Genomic DNA, 22191 nt, shown 5'->3' with positions numbered 1-22191 from the left:
GTAGGTTCAAGCTTGTCTGTAAATGACACTTTCCTCTTTGCAATAGACATCCTCCTGTGTTTGGTGAATTGAAGTTTTCCAAAATTGCATGTGGAATGTCTTTGTCAGGTTAAAGTAAATTTTAGATCAACTTGTATTAAATGGCATACCTAATAAAGTGGCCACTGTGCATATGAACATCAGTGACATGGTCAAAGGTCAACTGGACGCCCACACGACAATAAAAAGATTAGTGAGAGTTGGGTGGCTTGGTGTGACTCAAGTCATAATAATCAATGGTTCAGTTTAGGCGTGGCCGGACTGAGTTCAAGGGCCACATTGGACAAATAAACATGAGCGGTATTATTTGCAAACAAGCTTGAAACCTAAAAGAAAGTGCAATGAAAAGCATTTAGATCTTCATTCATATTCCGACCGCTTATTCTCAGGGGGCACTGGAGCTAATCCCATGGAGTCGGGATACACACTCAACTGTTTGCCAGGCAATCACTGGCATAATAGATGTTATCTTTTTAAATAAGTATTTCTTGCCCCCCAGAACTTTGTGAACTGTCTGAATCATGGGTGAAACAATATATAAAGGTCACGGGTTAAAATCTGGAGAGCTGGAGCTGGAGAGGAGGGTCTGTCCGGAAATCGAATCTCGGATTCAAGAGGAGCAGTGTGGTTTTCATCCCGACCGTGGAACAGTGGACCAGCTCTACACCCTCAGCAGGGTCCTCGAGGGTGCATGGGAGTTCGCCCAACCAGTCTACATGTGTTCTGTGGATCTGGAGAAGGCGTTTGACCGTGTGCCTTGAAGAGTCCTGTAGGGGGTGCTCTGGGAGTACAGGGTACCGAGCCCTTTGGTAAGGGCTGTTCAGACCCTGTCTCTGCATTGCATCTCTGCTTTTTGCAGAGGATGTGGTGCTGTTGGCTTCATCAAGCTGTGACCTCCAACTCTCACTGGAGCGGTTCACAGCCGAGTGTGAAGCGGTTGGGATAAAGATCAGCACCTCCAAATCCGAGACCATGGTCCTCAGTTGGAAAAGGGTGGAGTGCCGTCTCCGGGTCGGGGATGAGATCATGCCCCAAGTGGAGGACTTCAAGTATCTTGGGGTCTTGTTCACGAGTGGAGGTAGGAGGGAGCGGTACATCGACAGGCGGATCGGTACACTGTCTGCACTGGTCCGTAGTGGTGAAGAAGGACCCGAGCCGAAAGGCGAAGCTCTCGATTTACCAGTCGATCTACATTCCTGACCTTCACCTCTTGTCACGAGCTGTGGGTCGTGACCGAAAGAACAAGATCCCGGATGCAAGAGGCCGAAATGAGTTTCCTCCACAGGGTGTCCGGGCTCTCCCTTAGAGATAGGGTGAGAAGCTCGGTCATCCAGGAGGAACTCCGCCGCGTTGAGAGGAGCCATCTGAGGTGGCTCGGGCATCTGGTTCGGATGCCTCCTGGGTGCCTCCCTGGAGAGGTGTTCCGGGCATGTCCCACCGGGGGCAGGCCATGGAGACGAACCAGGACACGCAGGACAGACTATGTCTCTCGGCTGGTCTGGGAATGCCTTGGGAGGACCTGGTTGAAGTTGCTGGGGAGAGGGATGTCTGGGCTTCCCTGTTAAAGCTGCTGCCCCCGCGACCCGACCCCGGAGCAAGCGAAAGATGATGGATGGATGGATGGATGGATGGATGGATGGATGGATGGATGGATGGATGGATGGATGGATGGATGGATGGATGGATGAATGGATGGATGGATGGATGGATGGATGGATGGATGGATGGATGGATGGATGGATGGATGGATGGATGGATGGATGGATGGCTGGCTGGCTGGCTGGCTGGCTGGCTGGCTGGCTGGCTGGCTGGCTGGCTGGCTGGCTGGACGGGTTAAAATCATCACGGTATGAAGCCAACAGTAAGATAATTATTGCAATATTGTGGCAAAGCTGGTGTTATTGTAGTTCAGCACACGGAGCGGTGAGACACACCAAGGAACATTTAATCACCTTTCTTATTCATGCTGGTCCACACACTAGTAGTTTCTATGTGTTTTCTCACATGATTTTATGAAAAAGACAGTCATATATTATCTTTCATGTATCAATATCATGGGAAAGTCACAATAATATTGAGGCAGTTCTAAAATTGTAATATCACAACATTGTGAATATTTTAACAGTCCTAGTGTTGTAAAGCACCTTTAGCATATTTCATGACGCCGAAGTACAGGCATAAATCAAACGTAAATAGTGTTACAAATTTTCTTTAAACACCATCAATTTTAGTGTGTAGGTGTGCGTTCGTCCGTGCATATGTGTTTATGAAAAGGAGTTCTTACTCTACATGAGAAATTTTGAACAGAAAGAAATGAAATGGGAAAAGTGAAGTGCTCTTAATGCAATTTCCAAATGCATTGTAGCTAGTCACCCATACAAATAAAAGCTCATTAAGGTCACTCAATCAACATCAAACTTTATATCCGCTAATCATTGACCAAGGTAACATCTGATTGGTTCAACTCTGACACACTTGAAATACACACCCAGGTTTTAGATAAAAGGTCGTCTGTGGCTGCTGTCCGCATAACCACCAGCAGACTGCAACAAACAAGATGGACTTGTTTTCTGCCACAACATGGACTCTACTGGCGCTCCTTATCACGCTCCTTGTCATGTGAGTCATTCACACACATGCACACACACACTCCCCCCCCACACTTCAGGTTTAAAGTGCTGTGGGCAAAGTTTTGGTGGTCAAGATTTTGCAAATAGGCTCAGTCACCTTTAACATTTGTTATTTAAATTAATCATTAATTAATAAAATACAGGGCTTGTAAAATCGTTCATTTGAATGATGACTTAATTTAAAAATAATGAATACATTTTTCAATTTCTATAAATGTCTACACATAAAAATATAATTTTTATTCTTTCATTTTATTTATTTAAAAAAAAAAAAAGCTTTTAAAAAACAATAATCCATACTAATTTTAATGCGTAAAAAATGTACTCCAATCAAATATCTTATTGTAGATGTAGAATATCATATATAATTTTTAAAAATTTTAAATTACAATAATGAAAAGAATGAAATTAATATTTTAGTTACCAGTTATGAAAACATTAGCAATAAGACATGCTCCCTTTTAATGACTACTGGTTTTGCTAACAACATCTACATCATTGATTTTAAAATAAATTATTTAACAGATGACATAATACCCACGGTTGCTTTTGGCAGCCCTTTTCATTTTCGTCTTAGTCTTTTAGACGAAAATACTATTCGTCTTAGTCATATTCTAGTCATTTCAAAATGTGTTCATCTTTGTCTATTTTTTGTAATATTTGTCGTTTAGTAGTTTTCGTCTGTAAAATTAAAAAGTTTTAGTCCAAAAATAAATATTTAGACAAAGGTTTCCAACAATTTCGAATGAACATTGACAAACGAGCATACAGAATATTCTAGCGTCTACAAGGCCAACTTTGTGATGATAATACATAGTCAGCGGGAAAACAGTACATTACTTTCAATCAATTAAACCCACATAGACGCCACAAACCTTAAGTAAAAAAAAAAAAGCTGTCCGAGAATTTAAGATGATGCTCAACACGCTAAATTCTAATTACTAACGTGAATGCTCCTCATCTTCTGTGTCACCTACGCCAATAGGCGGATTTACTATTCAGGCAAAGTAGGCAATCGCCTTAGGCCCCCAACCAGTAGGGGGCCCCCAACCAGCTGGTCTTGCCCCAACGAGCAAGGGCTTGGGCCACCAGAGCCAGCAGCACCCCCAACTATTCGTCATGTATAATTATGTCAGCATACCAAACAAACAAATAACAAAACAAAAAACAAAGCCATTTGAATGCTGCATTTATGCACTACAATGGACTGTTCCACGACGACGGACTGAGTATCAGTCGCTTAGCTTATTTTAGCGCCGTTTAGCTTCGCTTAGCTGTGTTTAGCATTGCCTAGCTCCGCTTAGCTGTTCGTTAGCTTCACTTAGCTCTCCCACGATTTTCATGCCACTAAGCTCGCTATTTTTGCAGCTCACTTGCTACTTTGCACGTCGGCTATCATTTATTTTGAACACATGAGCGTACGTGCTCTCCATGAGAGCCATTCATTCATTCATTCATTCATTCATTCATTCAAAGTGCAGTGAGGGAGAAGTTGAGAACAGGCCTCTAATGCCTCTTTTAACTTTCTTCTTCTTCTTCACACCGAACATAAAATACATGACAGCACACCCAGTGGCGAAACAATGCAGTACAGTTCCAATCAGTCATACAATAACACTCAACAGTTGGTTAACAGCATTTGCTAACGAAAAAAAATTAAAATCTATTAGTGACACCACAAGCAATGACAAAGAATGTTTTTTTTACGGAGTGTAAAGCTTTCGGTTAGCGGTTTAGCAAACGCACCTCCGGTGAACATTTCAAAATAAAAGCACGTCATGTTCGTCATATATATAACGATTTCTGGAGTTAATCCCAAATACTTCAGAATTAATATTATAATATGTTGAGTAAATACTACAGAATACAGATTCTACACTAAGAATAGCTTTCAAATGACACTCTTTATGACAAATATGATTGGGAATGAATAATTATTATAATTATTATACTACTATTATATATAGTAGTATACTATAATAATAATGCTAGACTTTTTTTTAAGAATGGTTTTGAATAATGTTGGAAAGGCAAAGTCAGTGTTCTGAATCTGGTTACTTTCCATTCTTTTGCACTAGTAAATGCCATCAGAATTTAACCTAATTGTTTATTTGTGATTGATTATTGTTATTTACATGATTATCTGTACTTTAATAAATAATTTAAGTGTTCCAAAATAGTTTTGTAAATTGATAAAGGTCAACAACAATTTCATTGCTAAATTAGTAAAAAAAAAAAAAAAATTATTAGATTAGTCGACGAATCGTAAAATTAGTCGGCTGAATAATCAGGAGAAAATTTGTCGTTTACGATAGCCCTAGTGTACAGGAACACATTTCCGCCACACTCTTTTCACCTTTTTAACCCCTGACCCATGAAGAGGGCCCCTGGATATGTTCGCCTTAGGCCCCAAAATTGCCAAGTCCGCCACTGCCTACGCCTCAACATTCTATTGACAACATTTGTTGTTCAATATTGATTAGCTGTAGCTCCCAATACACGCATTCCATCTCTGTTGCCATTGCCGTCTATAATCGGAGGAAAACTAAAGGAATTCGACAAAACCATACAAAGATAAAGCCATACATACCCCTCTAGTGGCTTAGCGGTGAATTACAGAGCAACGCATCCGCTTGACGTAGAATTTCGAATGCTCAATGACGACGTAGGGTCTACGCTGTCGCTCTGCCGTCAACGGAATGCATTAGCATAAATCAGGCCTTAGTGTGTGATGATCACTCAGCATAGATCATTAAAGGCTAAAGCAACATTGCAAATTCTCTCTTGCCAAGATAACAAATCTTACCATGTGTTTCAAAGCAACCAAGCCTGGAGCACAGTTTGAAGCACATTCTAACACCGGTGAGCACTGCTACGATGCAGGCTGACATACTCCACATTTAATAGGAACATTTCCTGCATTGTGAACAAATGACAGAAACTACATGGCATTTCCGTCTCGTTGTCGTCTCTCAGACGAAAAATGTCATTCATCTCATTATTTTTTTAGTCTCCCAAACACACGCCATCGTCACGAAAAAAAATATTTTCGTCAACGTTTTTTGTTATCAATGTTTTTGTTATCGTCATCGTTGACAAAAAAAAAAAAAAAAAAAAAAAAAAAAAGATAATTAAAGAGATATAAATGGTGTTAACTGTTGTTATTAATTTTATGTGCATACAGTCTACTTCCTCATGAATGTTGTTTGTTGTTCAGCTATGGCTACTGGAACTACAATACTTTTAAAAAACTGGGCATTCCTGGTCCAAAGCCAGTGTTCTTCTTTGGAAACATGCTCAACTACAGGAAGGTAAGAAGGTTCTCAGTCCTTGTTTGTTGACGTAAATAATACAAAAAAATAATTTAAAAAAATCACTATGTGTATGTGTGTTGTGTAAAGGAGTCAACCTTTCTCGCACCGTGTTGTTAGGGTTCAGGAAAGGAGGGGATCCCTAAGCAGACATTGGTACGACAGGTAGTTACTGTATGAGTAAAACATTTATAGTCCCAGACTATTTATCTCTCAGGGTGCAGACAATTAAAAAAACGTGTGGCATTTGCCAAGTCCCACAGCCTGTCAAAAGGATGGACACTGGAAAAAGTGGCAAAAGGTGGATTTTTTTAGATGAATCTTCCATTGAATTATACCACAGTCGCCGCAAATATTGCAGGAGACCTACTGGAGCCCGCATGGATCCGAGATTCACTCAGAAAACAGTGAAGTTTGGTGGTGACAAAATCATGGTCTGGGGTCACATCCAGTATGGGGTGTGCGAGAGATCTGCAGGGTGGAAGGCAACATAAATAGTCTGAAATATCAACAAATCTTAGCTGCCTCTTACATTCCTAACCATAAAAAGGGACAAATTCTGCAGCAGGATGGTGCTTCATTGCATACTTCAATCTCTACCTCAAAGTTCCTCAAGGCAAAGAAGATCAAGATTCTCCGGGAAGGGCCAGCCCAGTCACCAGACATGAGCATCACTGAGCATGCCTGGGGTAGGATGAAAAAGGAAGCATGGAAGATGAAACCCAAGAATGTTGATGAACTCTGGGAGGCATGCAAGACTGCTTTCTTTGATGTTCCTGATTACGTCATCAATAAACTGTATGAATCCTTGCCGAAGCCCATTGAAGTCATACAAAATATTAAATTTGGATCTCACAGCACCACTATTTAATTCGCTTATGTTATGTAATATATTTTTGTATTTGAAGTACATTTTTTGTTCAATTTTCACACTACTTTCTGTAGGCGACAAAACTTTTGTCTTGCCAAAATTTGACCTCTATGTCTTCATTAAATGATAGATCTTTTTTCAGTGAAACAAATATTCAACATCATTTGGGAGGGTCTTAGCTTTCATATGAGCCATTTTTGAAAACAATTGAATAATGGAAAGTCAGGTTATTAGCAATTGTTTCTACAAAATGGATAAGCGACAAGACTTTGGTCATGGACTGTATTTGCGCAGGTCAAAGGCGTGAGCAGATGATGACAAAGCTAAGGACAGAGAGTCAGTAGACAGCAGTGGACAAAGGGGGTTAGCCGGACAGAAAAGAGGCGGGTGAAACTCATGAAAGTGGCAGGCGAAAAAATCCAATGTGGGGCACTCAAAACAGGTCCTGGGACAAAAGCAAAAAAAAAAAAAAAAAAAGTCATGAATCAGGGATCAGACAGGTATACCATAAGAAGGTGTGATGCAACTGACGGAGTAACCAGACGAATTCATTGGGTGACAAGGAGATGCTTTTCAAGGCACCTGATGGTGATTGCCTGCAGCTGTGTCCACTCCACCTATCTGCCAACCCTTGAGCTAGCTATCTTGTCCCAGGCCTTTAAGGGAATCAAAAAAACGCCAAGAATGCGACTGGACAGACGCGTCTTTCAACTTTGGCCCCCATGTCGATAGAAAAAAAATTTGTTGTTGGAACGGAAATGCAGATAAACTGTAAGACCATGTAACTAAAGTCTTGATGAAAGAAAGGAGAATGGATTTTGTGTTGAAATGATTTGGCCGACAGCTCGCAAGAATAAAAAAATTATAATTGATGAAAAATTATGTAGAAAAAAAGCTTTATAGGATGAAGACTTTAATTAAAATCTTGTAAAGAGTAAAGATGTAAATATGTTTTTCTTTTAAAATATCACTTTATTCTAAGAGGATTACAACCCTTTTTCCAAAATGTATACAATAGCTACAGGTTTTGTCCACTGTACTGTAAAAATCATAAAGTGAAACATACATGTTTTTATCTTATGGGCCTTATTTATAAGCCTCATTATAAGAAATAAACTATATTGTATATACATTTGTGCTTTGATGTCATTTTTTGTATTTTTAACTGCATTGTTGTATTTACCCTATAATTTTGTTCGTCTGCTTCCAGGGTTTTATTCACTTTGACATGGAATGCTCCAAGAAATATGGCAAAATTTGGGGGTGAGTGCATATCCCACCTGCATCATGACACTAGATTTTTTTTTCTATATTTCTTTCTATACAATTTTGGGGGTTTTCATTCTTCTTCTTCCGTGTTTAGCATTTTTGATGGCCGAAGTCCTGTTCTATGCACTATGGATACTGCCATAATCAAGACAGTGCTCATCAAAGAGTGTTACTCGGTCTTCACCAACCGCAGAGTAAGCATGGGTACACTTTTTTTCATAAAATAAATCACACACATACATACATAACCAAAACACAACAAAGATGACATATCAAGCTACCATGACACATAAAAAAAAAAACATTCACGTTAAACAGCCTTCGCCGCTGTTGCCCCCTCACTCTGGAACTCACTCCCAAAACTCATCAGGAACTCGGACTCATTACAAAACTTCAAATCACTCCTAAAAACCCACCTGTTCAAACTAGCTTTTCCCACCTCTTAATTCTGTTTATGTGTTATGTTATGTAAAGTGTCTTTGAGTGTCCAAAAAAGCACTATACAAGTTTGATGTATTATTATTTATTATTAATTTAAACACAGACTCACTTTTATACACGAACATGATGCACACGCACCCAAGCATTCACACCAACACTGTTTAAATTCACAAAAACTAAACAAAACCACAAGACAAAGCGAATAAACAGCACAAAGACCTCAAAAGAATAACTGCATGCACACGAACGCGCACACATAGGTTGAGCAACAAAACAAACACATAGAAAGTTTAAACCAACTAAGTATACATGCACAAAATGACACAAATACGCAAGTACAAAAAGATATTAGATTAAAGAAAAAAATACAACCAAACCCAAAATCTAAAAACGGCATTTGTCTTTGAGAAACACCTAAAAATAAAAGTGGATGTAGGTTGTTGGCTTCATTGGGGTCACTGACACCCTTCATTGTTCATCTTTCAATGACAGGCCCTCCTCCAGAGGGCTCACCTGCAACACCTGGCGTCGCACGTGTGCCCCTCTCTATTTTTGAACATTTTAGACCCACTGGGGTTTGCAGAAGTCTTTCTTCTTCATTTTTTGTAGCTACCGATTTGCTTTTTATGGAGCCCTGGAAAGAACTTTGATTGTTTGCCATTAGATTTGACCTTCAACTCCCAAGTCCTTCAGTAGTCTGATGGTTGATTTCCCCACAAAGCTTCTGCAGCTGACTCCCACTTGGCAAACCTTTGCTTTCCATCCAAGCTGCTCAGCGTTAGCTGCCGGCTCAGGATATCAGGTTCTTGCGTTCAAATGCCTCGTCCAAATTTCCAGTAGTTGTGTTAAATTTACTGAGTTTTAACTTGACGGAGCTCTGATAAAAGCACCCTAAAATTGTGCAATCAAAACAAAATTGCAGGATTCCTGTATTTCTAAGGACGTCTTCTTAGAAGTATTTGTTGGGTCTTGTCATGATCGACACACCTCACAACCTTCACGTGCAGTCATTTTTTGTTGTGTCTTGCTGCAGAACTTCCGTTTGAACGGTCCCCTGTATGACGCCGTCAGCATCGCTGAGGACGAAGACTGGAAGAGGATACGAAGCATCCTCTCGCCCTCCTTCACCTCTGGACGACTAAAAGAGGCAAGACCTTTCAATCTTATTTATTCTAAGTGTGTTTGGGGGTCGGTGTATAGTTTTGTCTTATTTGTTAAAGTTTTTTGGGGGTGGGTTAAGGTTTTTGAAAGTCCGTGTGTGTGTGTAAAAATATAAAAGTGGACACAAACTTTGATGGCCTACACTGCTCCATCATTTGTAAACCAATCGTCTTGAAACTTGCTATGCCATGCAATGTAGCTATGCAGCATGAGTTAGTATTTATTGATGCTCGACATTTTTTTTTCATGACTGATTAATTAACTGTAATAACAGTTAGAAAATAGTCAGTAGAGGACTGCCTTCTGTAGGTTAGGACTTTGTCAGTAGAAGACATGCATGCACAGCCCATGGATTTATTGGTGCCTGTGTTGCCTCTAGGTTACAAATTAGCCAGTGAAGGGAAGACTTCAGCCTGTAGTCGCACACAAGAACCTGTTTTTTCTGCATTTGATAAATTTTGCATTTTTATGAACAATGAGTGTGTTAAAGTGCAAGACCTCAAAATGCTCAACATTCACTTACTCACTCTTAGACCTCTGATACTGGAGAAAATGTTTAAACACCAATAAGGTACATGTTTCTTCACCATTACACATCCCAAAAAATATACTCTGTAAATTTTCAGTTTGTTAAATAACATTCTTTCTGCTGGGATGGACCTGATAAAGGTGTATGAGCCTTTAAACTGAATGAAAACCTGTCAGTGAATAAAATGGCTTTTGTTTTTTTTGTTTTTTGGTCTTGCGTTTTTTGTTTTGTTTTTAAATTCCCCATTTAACAAGGTAAAGGAGATTAAGAACAGGTTCTCATTTACAATGCTGACCTGCCAGTAATTCATGGTTCAGTGTCTTGCCCAAGGACATTTCAACAGTGGACAGCCAGGAATCGAATTCCTCACCCCCCGGTCACTGCATAACTTGCTCTACCACATGCGCACTGCCACCTGTTTCGTTGTTTTGGTAATCTGTGCGTTTTTAAAATGGGTCCATGTATTTGAATATATTTTTGTGTGTGTTTAACTTCTGTGTTTGTCATATTTGAATGCTTTTTTTTAGTGTCTGCCTATGTGTTTTGGGGCATTTTGTGTGTGTGAAAGTGCATGTCTGCTTGCTTTTTTTGTGTTTGGTCTTTTTGTTGGCTGCGTGTGAGCGAGATACTGGCTAACTATGGTTATTGTGTATGTCTTGCAGATGTTTGTGATCATGAAGCATCACTCGGCAAACCTAGTGAGCAGCATGAAGAAGGCATCGGACCGCAATCAAGCTCTGGACCTCAAAGAGTGAGTTATACATCAATACCACCCATCCACCCTTTTGTCTTGCTTGTGAACGATGACAAGCAGGAGTTCCCCTCAGGTTCTTTGGCCCATACAGCATGGATGTGATTACCAGTACAGCCTTCAGCGTGGACATTGACTCCATCAACAACTCCGCCGACCCGTTTGTCACCAACATCAAGAAAATGCTTAAGTTTGACTTGTTCAACGTGCTTTTCCTCATCATAGGTGACACAAGCTAAAATTTCTACAAAAAAAGATGAAAAATTTACATAAAATAAGAATAAAGCTCAGACTATTGCTGGAAAAGCCAGTCCTTAAGACAGCCAGTACTGGATGTAGCAAAGCACTCCCAGGACATAACAGCGTCCTCCATGTTTCCAAGTATGGGCAGTGTGATTTTTTTTTTTTTTCCTGTGACCACTTTGGGCATAAGCGAAGGGTACTAACTCTTTTAACTATGTGTAAATAATAAGTACACTTAACTTTATAAAGTAACAACAACCTATATAAGACTTTATCCAGAAAGCTTTGTGGATTGTCAACATGACATATTCCAATGCATTTCCTTCATATCCTTTTTATGATTCAAGCAAACCTTCAAAATTTTTAGTAACCCTCTATTAAACCCACAGTGATCACAGAAAAGTACACTGTCCCTACTTTGCAAATGTTCTAGACAAGGGCGTAGGTTTACATAGGGTTGGTAGGGACATAACACGACCAACTTAGATTGTCTTCCCATATGTTGTAAGGATAGAATAGACCGTACCATTATTGAGTGAATGGTTTTCATTATATTCAGACTTACATTTATCCCTTTTCACTTGCTGAATGTGCCGGTCGATTTTTTTCCCCACAAACCCACGTTTGATTGGCTGATGACTTGCCTGCATGCCCCATCCCCTCTCTCCCACACCCCAACGGCAACATAGGCACACTCACACAGCCCTGACAGATTCATATTAGTTTTTCAGCAACCACTGTAAGTATTGTAATAAGGCGTCGATGTTGTGGAGTTGGGGGAAACACCACTAATTTTGCTACTAAAAGTCCGACCTGCATCAAAGTTAGCATAACAATAAACTGTGTTAACCTGCTAACCTGCAAAACTACAGCGGTCAGGTCAGTCTCCACAAGGAACAGCCAAGTCAAGCAAGCGTCTCTTATTTGGATTATTGTTTGCATTATGTGCATTATGGCAATGCAATGCGGTGACTTCACCGTGCAAGTCCCATTATTATTATTATTTTTTAAATGGGTCAGGGTGGGGGCGAGAGCGATCCAAGAATGGGTCCACTTCATTGGGACACTGACATGAAAAAAAAAATCTGTGAAATGAAATCACACATCAGAATTTCATGAGAGTAATTTGGTTGAAGTCTTGGGGTAGTTCAGTATGCCTCAGATGTAGATCGACCCTTGGATATCTCAGATATCTTTTTTGTCATTATTTTTCCCCCAAATCACTTTTATGTTACAATACTTTAGTTTGAGTCTCGGGGTGCTCCAGTGTCCCCCAGAAGTGGACCCATTCTTGTATAGCACCCTTTTTTATTTATTTTTTAAATAAACTTCGAGATGTTTCTTGATTACCGGTAGTTTTTGAAAACAAAGGTTTGAATCGAACGTTGTATCACCTGATCAAATATATAAGTCAAAACAGATTTATTTTGCATTGATCATTTAGCCTATCAATTACCCTAATTTTCGCACTATAAGGCGCACCTGACTATAAACCGCAGCCCACCAAATTTGGCACGAAAACGGCATTTGTTCACAGATAAGCTGCACTGGACTATAAGCCGCAGCTGTCCTCACTGTATCTTGGGATATTTACACCAAAAGACATTAACCGGTACAACGTTATTTGACAGCGGCATCATACGACCGACTGTCATAAGACCAAATGAACCATCATTAAACTTTGAACTAATGAGTGCAAAGCTTTATTGCTTCAAGAAGCTTCATTTGGCCATCACTGCTCCCTTGGGGGAGACAGTCAACCTCTGCTGCCACCTGCTGTTGACTGTTGTCATCCAACATGCCTCTTAGCATGCATTGCAGCGCTACAGATGTAAATAACAATAAAAAATCATGTTCTGTGCTAAATATTTCTTCAGTTACTGTTCCAATTGTTTCATCAATTGCTAGTTATGGTATTTGCTAACACTTTATTTGACAGTGGTGCCATAAGATTGTCATTACGCAATCATAATTATGACATGTGTCTGTCCTGAGCATTCATGAATGCTTATAACAGATGTCATTAAGTGTTATCCGGCAAATGATCTCACTTTTGAATGGATGCAAAAGATCCAAGATGGACAAATATTGAGTTAGTGACATAATTTGCCAAATGACACTTAATGACATAAGCATTCAGTAATGTCCATGATAGTGTCATGTCATAATTTTGATGATCTTAGGACAGTCTTATGACACTGCTGTCAAATAAAGTGTTACCTAAAAAAATCAGCAAATAAGCCGCACTGGACTATAAGCCACAGATATCAAAATGAAAGAAAAAAGTGGCGGCTTATAGTCCGAAAATTACGGTAATTAGGTTCATATTCTGGAGAAATGTAGCCCCGAACCCCATCCAATAATCTGTTTGGGTTTATAAAGTCCCGCCCTCAGCAAAAAGTGTACATGCAGGTTTTGCTCTTATATTGTCCCTACCAATCTTGAGACCAAACCTACGCCCTTAGTTCTAGGGATACTTTGCTACAAAGTGTTCTCAACGCCTTCACTTTTTCCTATGTTTCCAAACTTTATTACATTTCATAATCTTACATACATTTCTACATGTAACGTAATAATCCCGTGGTGTGCCTTCCAGTCTTCTTCCCCGCCCTTGGTCCGATTTTCGAGAAGATGGAGTTCTCTTTTTTTCCAGCTGCTGTCTTTGACTTCTTTTACTCCTCGCTGCAGAAGATCAAATCCAACCGCGAGAGCAGTGGGAAAGGGGTACAGTGTTCAGTGTGGGGGAACCGGGTAAACCAGGGTTACTGTTGCAAGCAAATGATGACTTTCGCATAATTCCTCAGGATCGAGTGGATTTCCTGCAACTGATGATTGATTCACAGAAGAATGCCGAACAGGATAAGAAAAAAGGTGCATGCAGATTATTTCTATCGTCCTGTTGATTTATGTTGTGCAAGGTGTCAACTGGGCATTTATTCTAAAACAGTCAATTGATTGTGATTTTTTTTTTGTTGCATATATTTTCTAACTGCATACAACATAAAACAGAACCACATTAAAACAGAACCACAGTGCAGGGCCGGCCCAGCCTATACGCAGACTATGCAGCTGCTTAGGGCCCCTGACCACCAGGGGGCCCCCAATCTGGCAATTGTTTAATTTGTGTTCTATTTTGTTTACTACAGGTTGCTTTATTTGACTTTTGTGAGTTTTGAGACTTGATTACAAGCTTAAAAAAAATAATAGTTTTCCTAAACTTCTTTCTTTCCTCTTTTAGAAAAAGGTTTGGCGCTATCTACTGTAAGTACTGACAATCATTTGGGCTGAGAAGTTTGAAGTATGCAGTGCAACAAAATCTGATTAATATACAAAATATGGACGTATGGGTTGGATTGCATGTATAGGTTTCACAGTACATTGTGACGAAATGGTGGGCTAAAAATATGGGGCCCTTTACATTATTTTGCTTAAGGCCTCCAAATGGCCTGAGCCGGCCCTGCCACAGTGTCATCTACATAGTTACAGTAATTTATGTTATGTTCTTGTATGACTTAATAGACTATTGTTTTCTTCCTGTATATTAGATTATTTCTATTGTGCAATCTGGCAGAGCCCATGGGTTTATCTTTGTATTTGTCTGTGCTGCATTAACAGGTCTGAGCGACCACGAGATCCTCTCCCAAGCGATGATTTTCATCTTTGCTGGCTACGAGACCTCAAGCAGCTCTCTTAGCTTCCTGGCGCACAATCTGGCCACTAATCCTCACGTTATGAAGAAATTACAAGACGAGGTGGACACCACTTTCCCCAACAAGGTAATAACAGCACTACAACTACTATATTTGTTGTGTGAATGTCAAACTAAATAAGACAATGCGACACTTTAAAAGTGTTCCAGCTCTTAAAGACACTCAGATTTACCATTCTCTGTGTCTAAGCAGCTGAACAAGACATTTTTTTTAAAAAATAATGAATAAATAAAAAAATAAATAAAAATTTCAGAGGGGAGCACAAGGAATTGGCTAACGCGTTGTAAGAAGGAAGCGTGAAGTCATTGATACTCTTCTAGGGTTTTCGTTTGACCCGTTCACTCAAAAGATGTAACCATGTGTACATTCAATAGCAATAACATTAAAAAAATGTTTTAGTCATTAGGAGAAAGCAACAAACTGGAAGGGGGCATGGAGGACAGAAAGGAAGGAAGCAGACAGAAGAGGGGAAGAAGAAACAGCAACAAGAAATACATTTTTTTTACACGCCTATGCTACCTATAAAGATAGTGGTGCTATCGTTAGCTAATTATATTTACCAGTGGACACCATGTGGGGGGCCAGGGAAAAGGAGGAGAGGCAAGTCAGAGGGGACGTGATTAGATTAGGTGGAGCGTACACAAATCAGCAAAGTGAGATGGGGAACCCAGTATTATGTGAATGTTAGTGCCAATAGAATTACAAGAATGACAATGATATGGACATAAACCTATTAAATAATCACAGTTTTTGTATTATTATTATTATTATTATTATTGATTATATTTTATCTAACCAAATTTTTCAGGCTCCTGTGCAGTACCAGGAGTTGATGGATATGGAGTATCTTGACATGGTAATCAACGAGTCCCTTCGTTTGTACCCCATCGTGCAGCGCTTGGAGCGGGTGGCTAAGGCCAGTATTGAGGTCAATGGCGTGGTCATTCCCAAAGGCATGACTGTTGTGGTGCCCACCTGGCCGCTGCACCGCAATGATGACCTGTGGCCTGAACCTGAAAAATTCAAACCAGAGAGGTACTGTCCAAAGTATAAATTAAAAAAAAAAAAAAAAAATCAAGTCAGCAATTTTGAGAAATAATTGCTACCCAGGCAAAATAATTTGAAAGAAAACCAGAAATACTATTTTGAGGAAAAGGTCGTTATTATAGTGCAATATATACAGTGTATCACAGAAGTGAGTACACCCCTCGCATTTCTGCAGATATTTAAGTATATCTTTTCATGGGACAGCACTGACAAAATGACACTTTGACACAATGAAAAGTAGTCTGTGTACAGCTTATATAATAGAGTTCATTTATTTCCCCCTCAAAATAACTCAAAATATAGCCATTAATATCCAAACCCCTGGCAACAAAAGAAAGTACACCCCTTAGAAACTACGTACATCCCTAAATGTCCAAACTGAGTACTGCTTGTCATTTTCCCTCCAAAATGTCATGTGACCCGTTACAGGAGTGCTGTCAGCATTGCTACAACAATCGAAGAGGTGGGGGGTCAGCCTGTTAGTGCTCAGACCATACGCCGCACTCTACATCAAATTGGTGTGCATGGCTGTCACCCCAGGAGGAAGCCTCTTCTGAAGACAGTACACAAAAAAGCCTGCAAACAGTTTGCTGAAAACATGTCAACAAAGCACATGGATTACTGAAACCATGTCTTATGGTTCGATGAGACGGGCGCCCCCCACCTCTTCAATCTCTGCAGCAATGCTGACAGCACTCCTGTAACGAGTCACATGACATTTTGGAGGGAAATTGACAAGCAGTACTCAATTTGGACATTTAGGGATGTACGTAGTTTCTAAGTGGTGTACTCACTTTAGTTGCCAGGGGTTTCGATATTAATGGGTAAATTTTGAGTTATTTTGAGGGGAAAATAAATTAACTGAATTATATAAGTCTGCACACAGACTACTTTTCATTGTGTCAAAGTGCCATTTTGTCATTGTTGTCCCATAAAAAGATATAATAGTCCTTCTCAAAAAATTAGCGTATTGTGATGAATTTCATTATTTTCTGTAATGTACTGGTAAACATTATTCTTTCATATATTTTAGATTCATCACACACAACTGTAGTAGTTCAAGCCTTTTATTGTTTTAATATTGATGATTTTGGCAAAAAATTCAAGAAAAATAAAAAATCCCTATCTAAAAAAATTAGCATATTTCATCCGACCAATACAAAAAAGTGTTTTTTAAAACAAAAAAAGTCAACCTTCAATTAATTATATCAGCTATGCACTCAATACTTGAATCGGGAATCCTTTTGCCAAAATGACTGCTTCAATGCAGCGTGGCATGGAGGCAATCAGCCTGTGGCACTGCTGAGGTTAAATGGAGGCCAAGGATGCTTCGATAGTGGTCTTAAACTCATCCACAGTGTTGGGTCTGGTGTCTCTCAACTTCCTCTTCACAATATCCCACAGATTCTCTATGGGGTTCAGGTCAGGAGAGTTGGCAGGCCAATTGAGCACAGTAATGCCATGGTCAGTAAACCATTTACCAGTGGTTTTGGCACTGTGAGCAGGTGCCACGTCGTGCTGAAAAATGAAATCTTCATCTCCATAAATCTTTTCAGCAGATGGAAGCATGAAGTGCTCCAAAATCTCCTGATAGTTAGCTGCATTGACCCTGCCCTTGATAAAACACAGTAGACCAACACCAGCAGCTGACATGGCACCCCAGACCATCACTAACTGTGGGTATTTGACACTGGACTTCAGGCATTTTGGCATTTCCTTCTCCCCAGTCTTCCTCCAAACTCTGGCACCTTGATTTCCGAATGACATGCAAAATTTGGTTTCATCTGAAAAAAATACTTTTGGACCACCGAGCAACAGTCCAGTGCTGCCTCTTTGTAGCCCAGGCCCAGCGCCTCTGCCACTGTTTCAGGTTCAAAAGCGGCTTGACCTGGGGAATGCGGCACCGCTAGCCCATTTCCAGCACACGCATGTGCACGGTGGCTCTGGATGTTTCTACTCCAGACTCAGTCCACTGTTTCTGCAGGTCCCCCAAGGTCTGGAATCGGCCCTTCTCTCAGGTCACGGTCCCCTCTTCTGATTGTGCAGCGTTTCCTGCCACACTTTTTCCTTCCCACAGACTTCCCACTGAGGTGCCTTGATACAGCACTCTGGGAACAGCCTATTCGCTCAGAAATTTCTTCCTGTGTCTTAGCCTCTTACTTGAGGGTGTCAATGATGGCCTTCTGGACAGCAGTCAGGTCGGCAGTCTTGCCCATGATAGCGGTTTTGAGTAATGAACCAGGCTGGGAGTTTTTAAAAGCCTCAGGAATCTTTCGCAGGGATTTTGAGTTAATTCGTTGATTCAGATCATTAGGTTGGTAGCTTCTTTAGGGTACCTTTTCACGATATGCTAATTTTTTGAGAGAGGGATTTTTGGCTTTTCTTGACTTTTTTGCCAAAATCATCAATATTTAAACAATAAAAAGCTTGAACTACTTCCGTTGTGTGTAATGAATCTAAAATATACGAAAGTCTAATGTTTATCAGTACATTACAGAAAATAATGAATTTATCACAATATGCAAATTTTTTTAGAAGGACTAGTACTTACATATCTACAGAAATGCGAGGAGTGTACTCACTTTTGTGATACACTGTATATACTTTTCCTCCTCTCCCTTATATGTGTGGGTTTATATATATATATATATATATATATATATATATATATATATATATATATATATATATATATATATATATATATATATATATATATATATATATATATATATATATATATATATATAAACTGAAAATACTTTTTTTTCCCCCCAAGGAAAGAGTCATTTGTATTATTCAAGAAAAAAAAAACTTACAAAGATTGATGGCAATTTTTAAGCATGAAAGCTGTAATCTAACACAAACAAAGTTGGTTTTTTTTGTCTTTTTCATAAAAAGTTTTTTAAAAAAACAAAAACAAAAAAACAAATCATACTTCAGTTATGATTTGGGGAAACTAACAAGAACAAAGTTACATTTTTACATTTTTAAAATCTCAATCTGATTTTTCTCAAGAAATTTAAAGTTTTCCAGTTTAAAGTCCCACATGAATTAGTTCATATTTTTGAAAGATGTTTATAAAACTCTTACTGGGGCTGTTAGGTGTGACAATCTTATATGATATCGATTATTTGGACACTCATAAAATATTTCCATTCATCACGACGGTGGCCAAAATTCAATTGCAATTTGATTCCGGGGCATCCTATTGATTTAATACATTATGTACACATTTAACCCATTCACTTGCAAAGCAGTTTTGAAGTGTTAGACAGTTTTATTGCTGAAACATTTCAGACATTTGAATGTCAAACATTCTTTTTAACCAATTGGTGTAGCTAAAAGATGACTGTATTAATGAGTATATAGATGTATCGTTCCACTTCTAGTTTTTACAAGCAATGTAAATCACCAATTTCATGACGATACGATTTCATATTGATTCTTTGGATAACAATTTGATAATTGCTGATATGACAAAGTCTCCCACAGTTCAATACAAGTACAGTAGTTTTGGTTAATGTATCGTTCCAGAATAAAAGTATTAAAATAAAGTTTTTTTTGCGATATTATAACAATAAACTTGCAACTTTTTTTTTTTTTTGTAACTTTAGATGAGTCCAAATTTTCCATATGAAAAATGACACAATTACAGTTTCAATGTCACGATATTACAAACATTGTGACATTACCGTGTGTGTGTGCATGCGCATGTTTTTGTTGTGCTTCTAGGTTCAGTAAGGAAAACAAAGATTCGATTGACCCATACGCATATTTGCCGTTTGGAGCGGGCCCTCGAAATTGCATTGGAATGCGCTTCGCAATGGTTAGCATGAAGCTGGCCATTGTAGAAATCCTGCAGCGGTACAACTTCTGTGTGTGTGACGAGACAGAGGTGAGACCGCTTGACATCAATACTTCATAACAATGGATTACAATGTACGTACTGTACAGCAATGCATGCAAACATATTTCTCAGATTACTACGATATTACGATATATTTTGGAGGAAAAAGTAAGCCTTGTCAGAAAAAAAGCAGATTTTGTGCATTGCTTAAAATTACAGTAATATCTGCTAATAAAAGCATTTTCAAATGGTATCGGATAATATCGATATCGGTTTTCATTATTGGATTTGGGCCAATATGCATGATGCCTTCAAAGTGAATGTAGAAGCCTTCTGCCGTTGTACAACAGTTATGCTTATTGACCATTAGATGTCTCTAAACTAAGATGCTTTGGATTTGTTATGTGAGCAAACAATTTGCATTCACAGTGAAAAAATTAAATGAACAATAAATGATTGAAAAATATTGAATATGTTAAGCCCACGACTGCATGTATCGATTTCAGTTTGATATCAGTATCGGATTTTTGGAGTTGGACAACATCGGGATATCGGTTAAAGTAATTAACGGACAACTCTACTTAGAACAATTCATTCATCCATTTATTGAAAAAAGTTTGAAATAATTTTTAAAGAAGTATTGTGGGGTTTTTTTTCCAACAAAGTCAAATTCTTTCTTTTCTCAAAAGTTGTAATACTGTGTCATGAGAATAAATTCATATTTTTTTCAAGATAAATGTAAAATAAAGAGTATATTTTTGCCCTGAGAGAAGAGTATTAACCGTACTAAATATATTAATATATCATATAATAAAATATATTATATTCTAAATATAAAATATAATTACTGTACGTATTAGTTGTTAAGAAATCAGAATTTATTCGACGTTAGATAATCATAATAATAATAATTTTTTAAAATTCCTAGTATTTTGACGTAGAAAAACTACAAGAATTATATTGGATTTTTGGAATTTTAAATTCACTTTCTTGATTATACGTATGTTTCAAGTCTTTTAAGATGTTTACCACCTGTAAATCTTTGAACTCTCATCATAACCTGACACACAATTGATGCATCCCCTTTGATTTTCCCACTAGATAAACATCGAAATGGACGTGCAGGGCCTGTTGATGCCCAAGCGACCCATCAAACTGAAGCTGGAGCCTCGAAGCTGAAGAAGCAGGAAATAAAATATAATGAATTACAAAAAAATGATCACTGCCCTTGTGCACTACATTTAGAATAAAGGACATACTCACAGGCAGAAATACAGTGGAAACTCCCAAATGTGGAAAACTCAGTAACAGTTATCAAAAATATCATTTAAGGTGGTAATTTTCAGCTGCAAAATAAGTGAAATTGTTTTAATGGTTAATTATCATATTTACATTTCTTTCATTCGAGGATAACCATGAAGGTATAAAGTATTATAGGAGGCACAAAAGCAAAAATCAATACTGTACAGTGAACGAAGATTGAGTCTTTAAAAGTGACTGAGTCTGAGAAGAACGGAACTTTGTGTGCAGTGCAATACTGTCGCCCAGTGGCTGGAATGGAGAAGAGTATTGTGCTCGATGAACCAGTACATAAGCATATTGTCTACCTTGCGCAGTATAATTACAGAGCATTTTGTATGAAATAAAAAAAATCATTCAATTTTGCGGTTTTCCACCATATATACATTCTATATACTTGTGTCGATCGTCTAAGTTATTTGTTTCACTAATAAATGTGATTAAGAAGCTTATATGTACATACCTGTCAACCCGAGGCCGTTGGCAATCTTACAAATAGTGACGTATGCCCTTACAAATTCGTGAGTAATCTTATAACGTTTTATATGGCGTGCAGTATGAAACAAAAATAAAACTCAATTTTTAAAATAATATGAATTTATTGGTAATATGACTATATATAACTGACTTTTGTTATAATTGTATGTAGCACTTTTGGCAATTTCTATCATGTCTTTTGATGGCTGCACTTCATGGCACTTCAGCTCGCAATTCAGTTTGACTTGAAGGTAGTTCGTTAGTGTGTGCAATTATAAATTAAAAAGGTCAATTGATAAAATTAACTTACCGATGTAATCTTTGAGTCAGGGAAAATTTCTTTTGCCAATTCCTGAAAAGTAATCAATATAGTTGCAGGCAAACTGTGTTCGGCAACAAATTGGCAGAAAAAAATCCCCGCTTTTTTCACTTTTCATTCTGCAGACTTTATCTTTATGACCAGTGTCGTTAATCTTACTTTTAAAAAGTAATTAATTACAGTTACAAATTACGTCTCCTAAAAAGTCATTTAGTAACTCAGTTACCTAAATGTAAGATAAATT

General features: G+C 38.5%; 1 protein-coding gene across 1 annotated transcript; it reads left to right on the top strand.

The window, feature by feature from the left end:
- Positions 1–2573: 2573 nt before the first annotated feature.
- On the top strand, positions 2574–21722 carry LOC130920222 (cytochrome P450 3A40-like). Its single transcript, XM_057843259.1, has 13 exons — positions 2574–2658; positions 5887–5980; positions 8062–8114; positions 8215–8314; positions 9595–9708; positions 10914–11002; positions 11079–11227; positions 13842–13969; positions 14050–14116; positions 14861–15021; positions 15764–15990; positions 19738–19900; positions 20954–21722. The coding sequence occupies exons 1-13, from the start codon at positions 2597–2599 to the stop codon at positions 21029–21031; spliced, it is 1485 nt and encodes a 494-aa protein (XP_057699242.1). The 5' UTR covers positions 2574–2596; the 3' UTR covers positions 21032–21722.
- The last annotated feature ends 469 nt before the right edge of the window (positions 21723–22191 follow it).

This window comes from Corythoichthys intestinalis, chromosome 8, assembly GCF_030265065.1.
Source record: "Corythoichthys intestinalis isolate RoL2023-P3 chromosome 8, ASM3026506v1, whole genome shotgun sequence".
Lineage (NCBI taxonomy): Eukaryota > Metazoa > Chordata > Actinopteri > Syngnathiformes > Syngnathidae > Corythoichthys > Corythoichthys intestinalis.
Note: the sequence above shows the minus strand (reverse complement) of the source record. Positions and strands in the feature narration are given on the sequence as shown.

Bases quoted from the DNA above. Each gene is read 5' to 3' on its own strand.
- LOC130920222 (XM_057843259.1), top strand. From the start codon at position 2,597: ATGGACTTGTTTTCTGCCACAACATGGACTCTACTGGCGCTCCTTATC. The intron at 11,003-11,078 runs GTGAGTTATACA...AGTTCCCCTCAG, and splicing joins CAAGCTCTGGACCTCAAAGA to GTTCTTTGGCCCATACAGCA. The intron at 15,022-15,763 runs GTAATAACAGCA...CAAATTTTTCAG, and splicing joins ACACCACTTTCCCCAACAAG to GCTCCTGTGCAGTACCAGGA.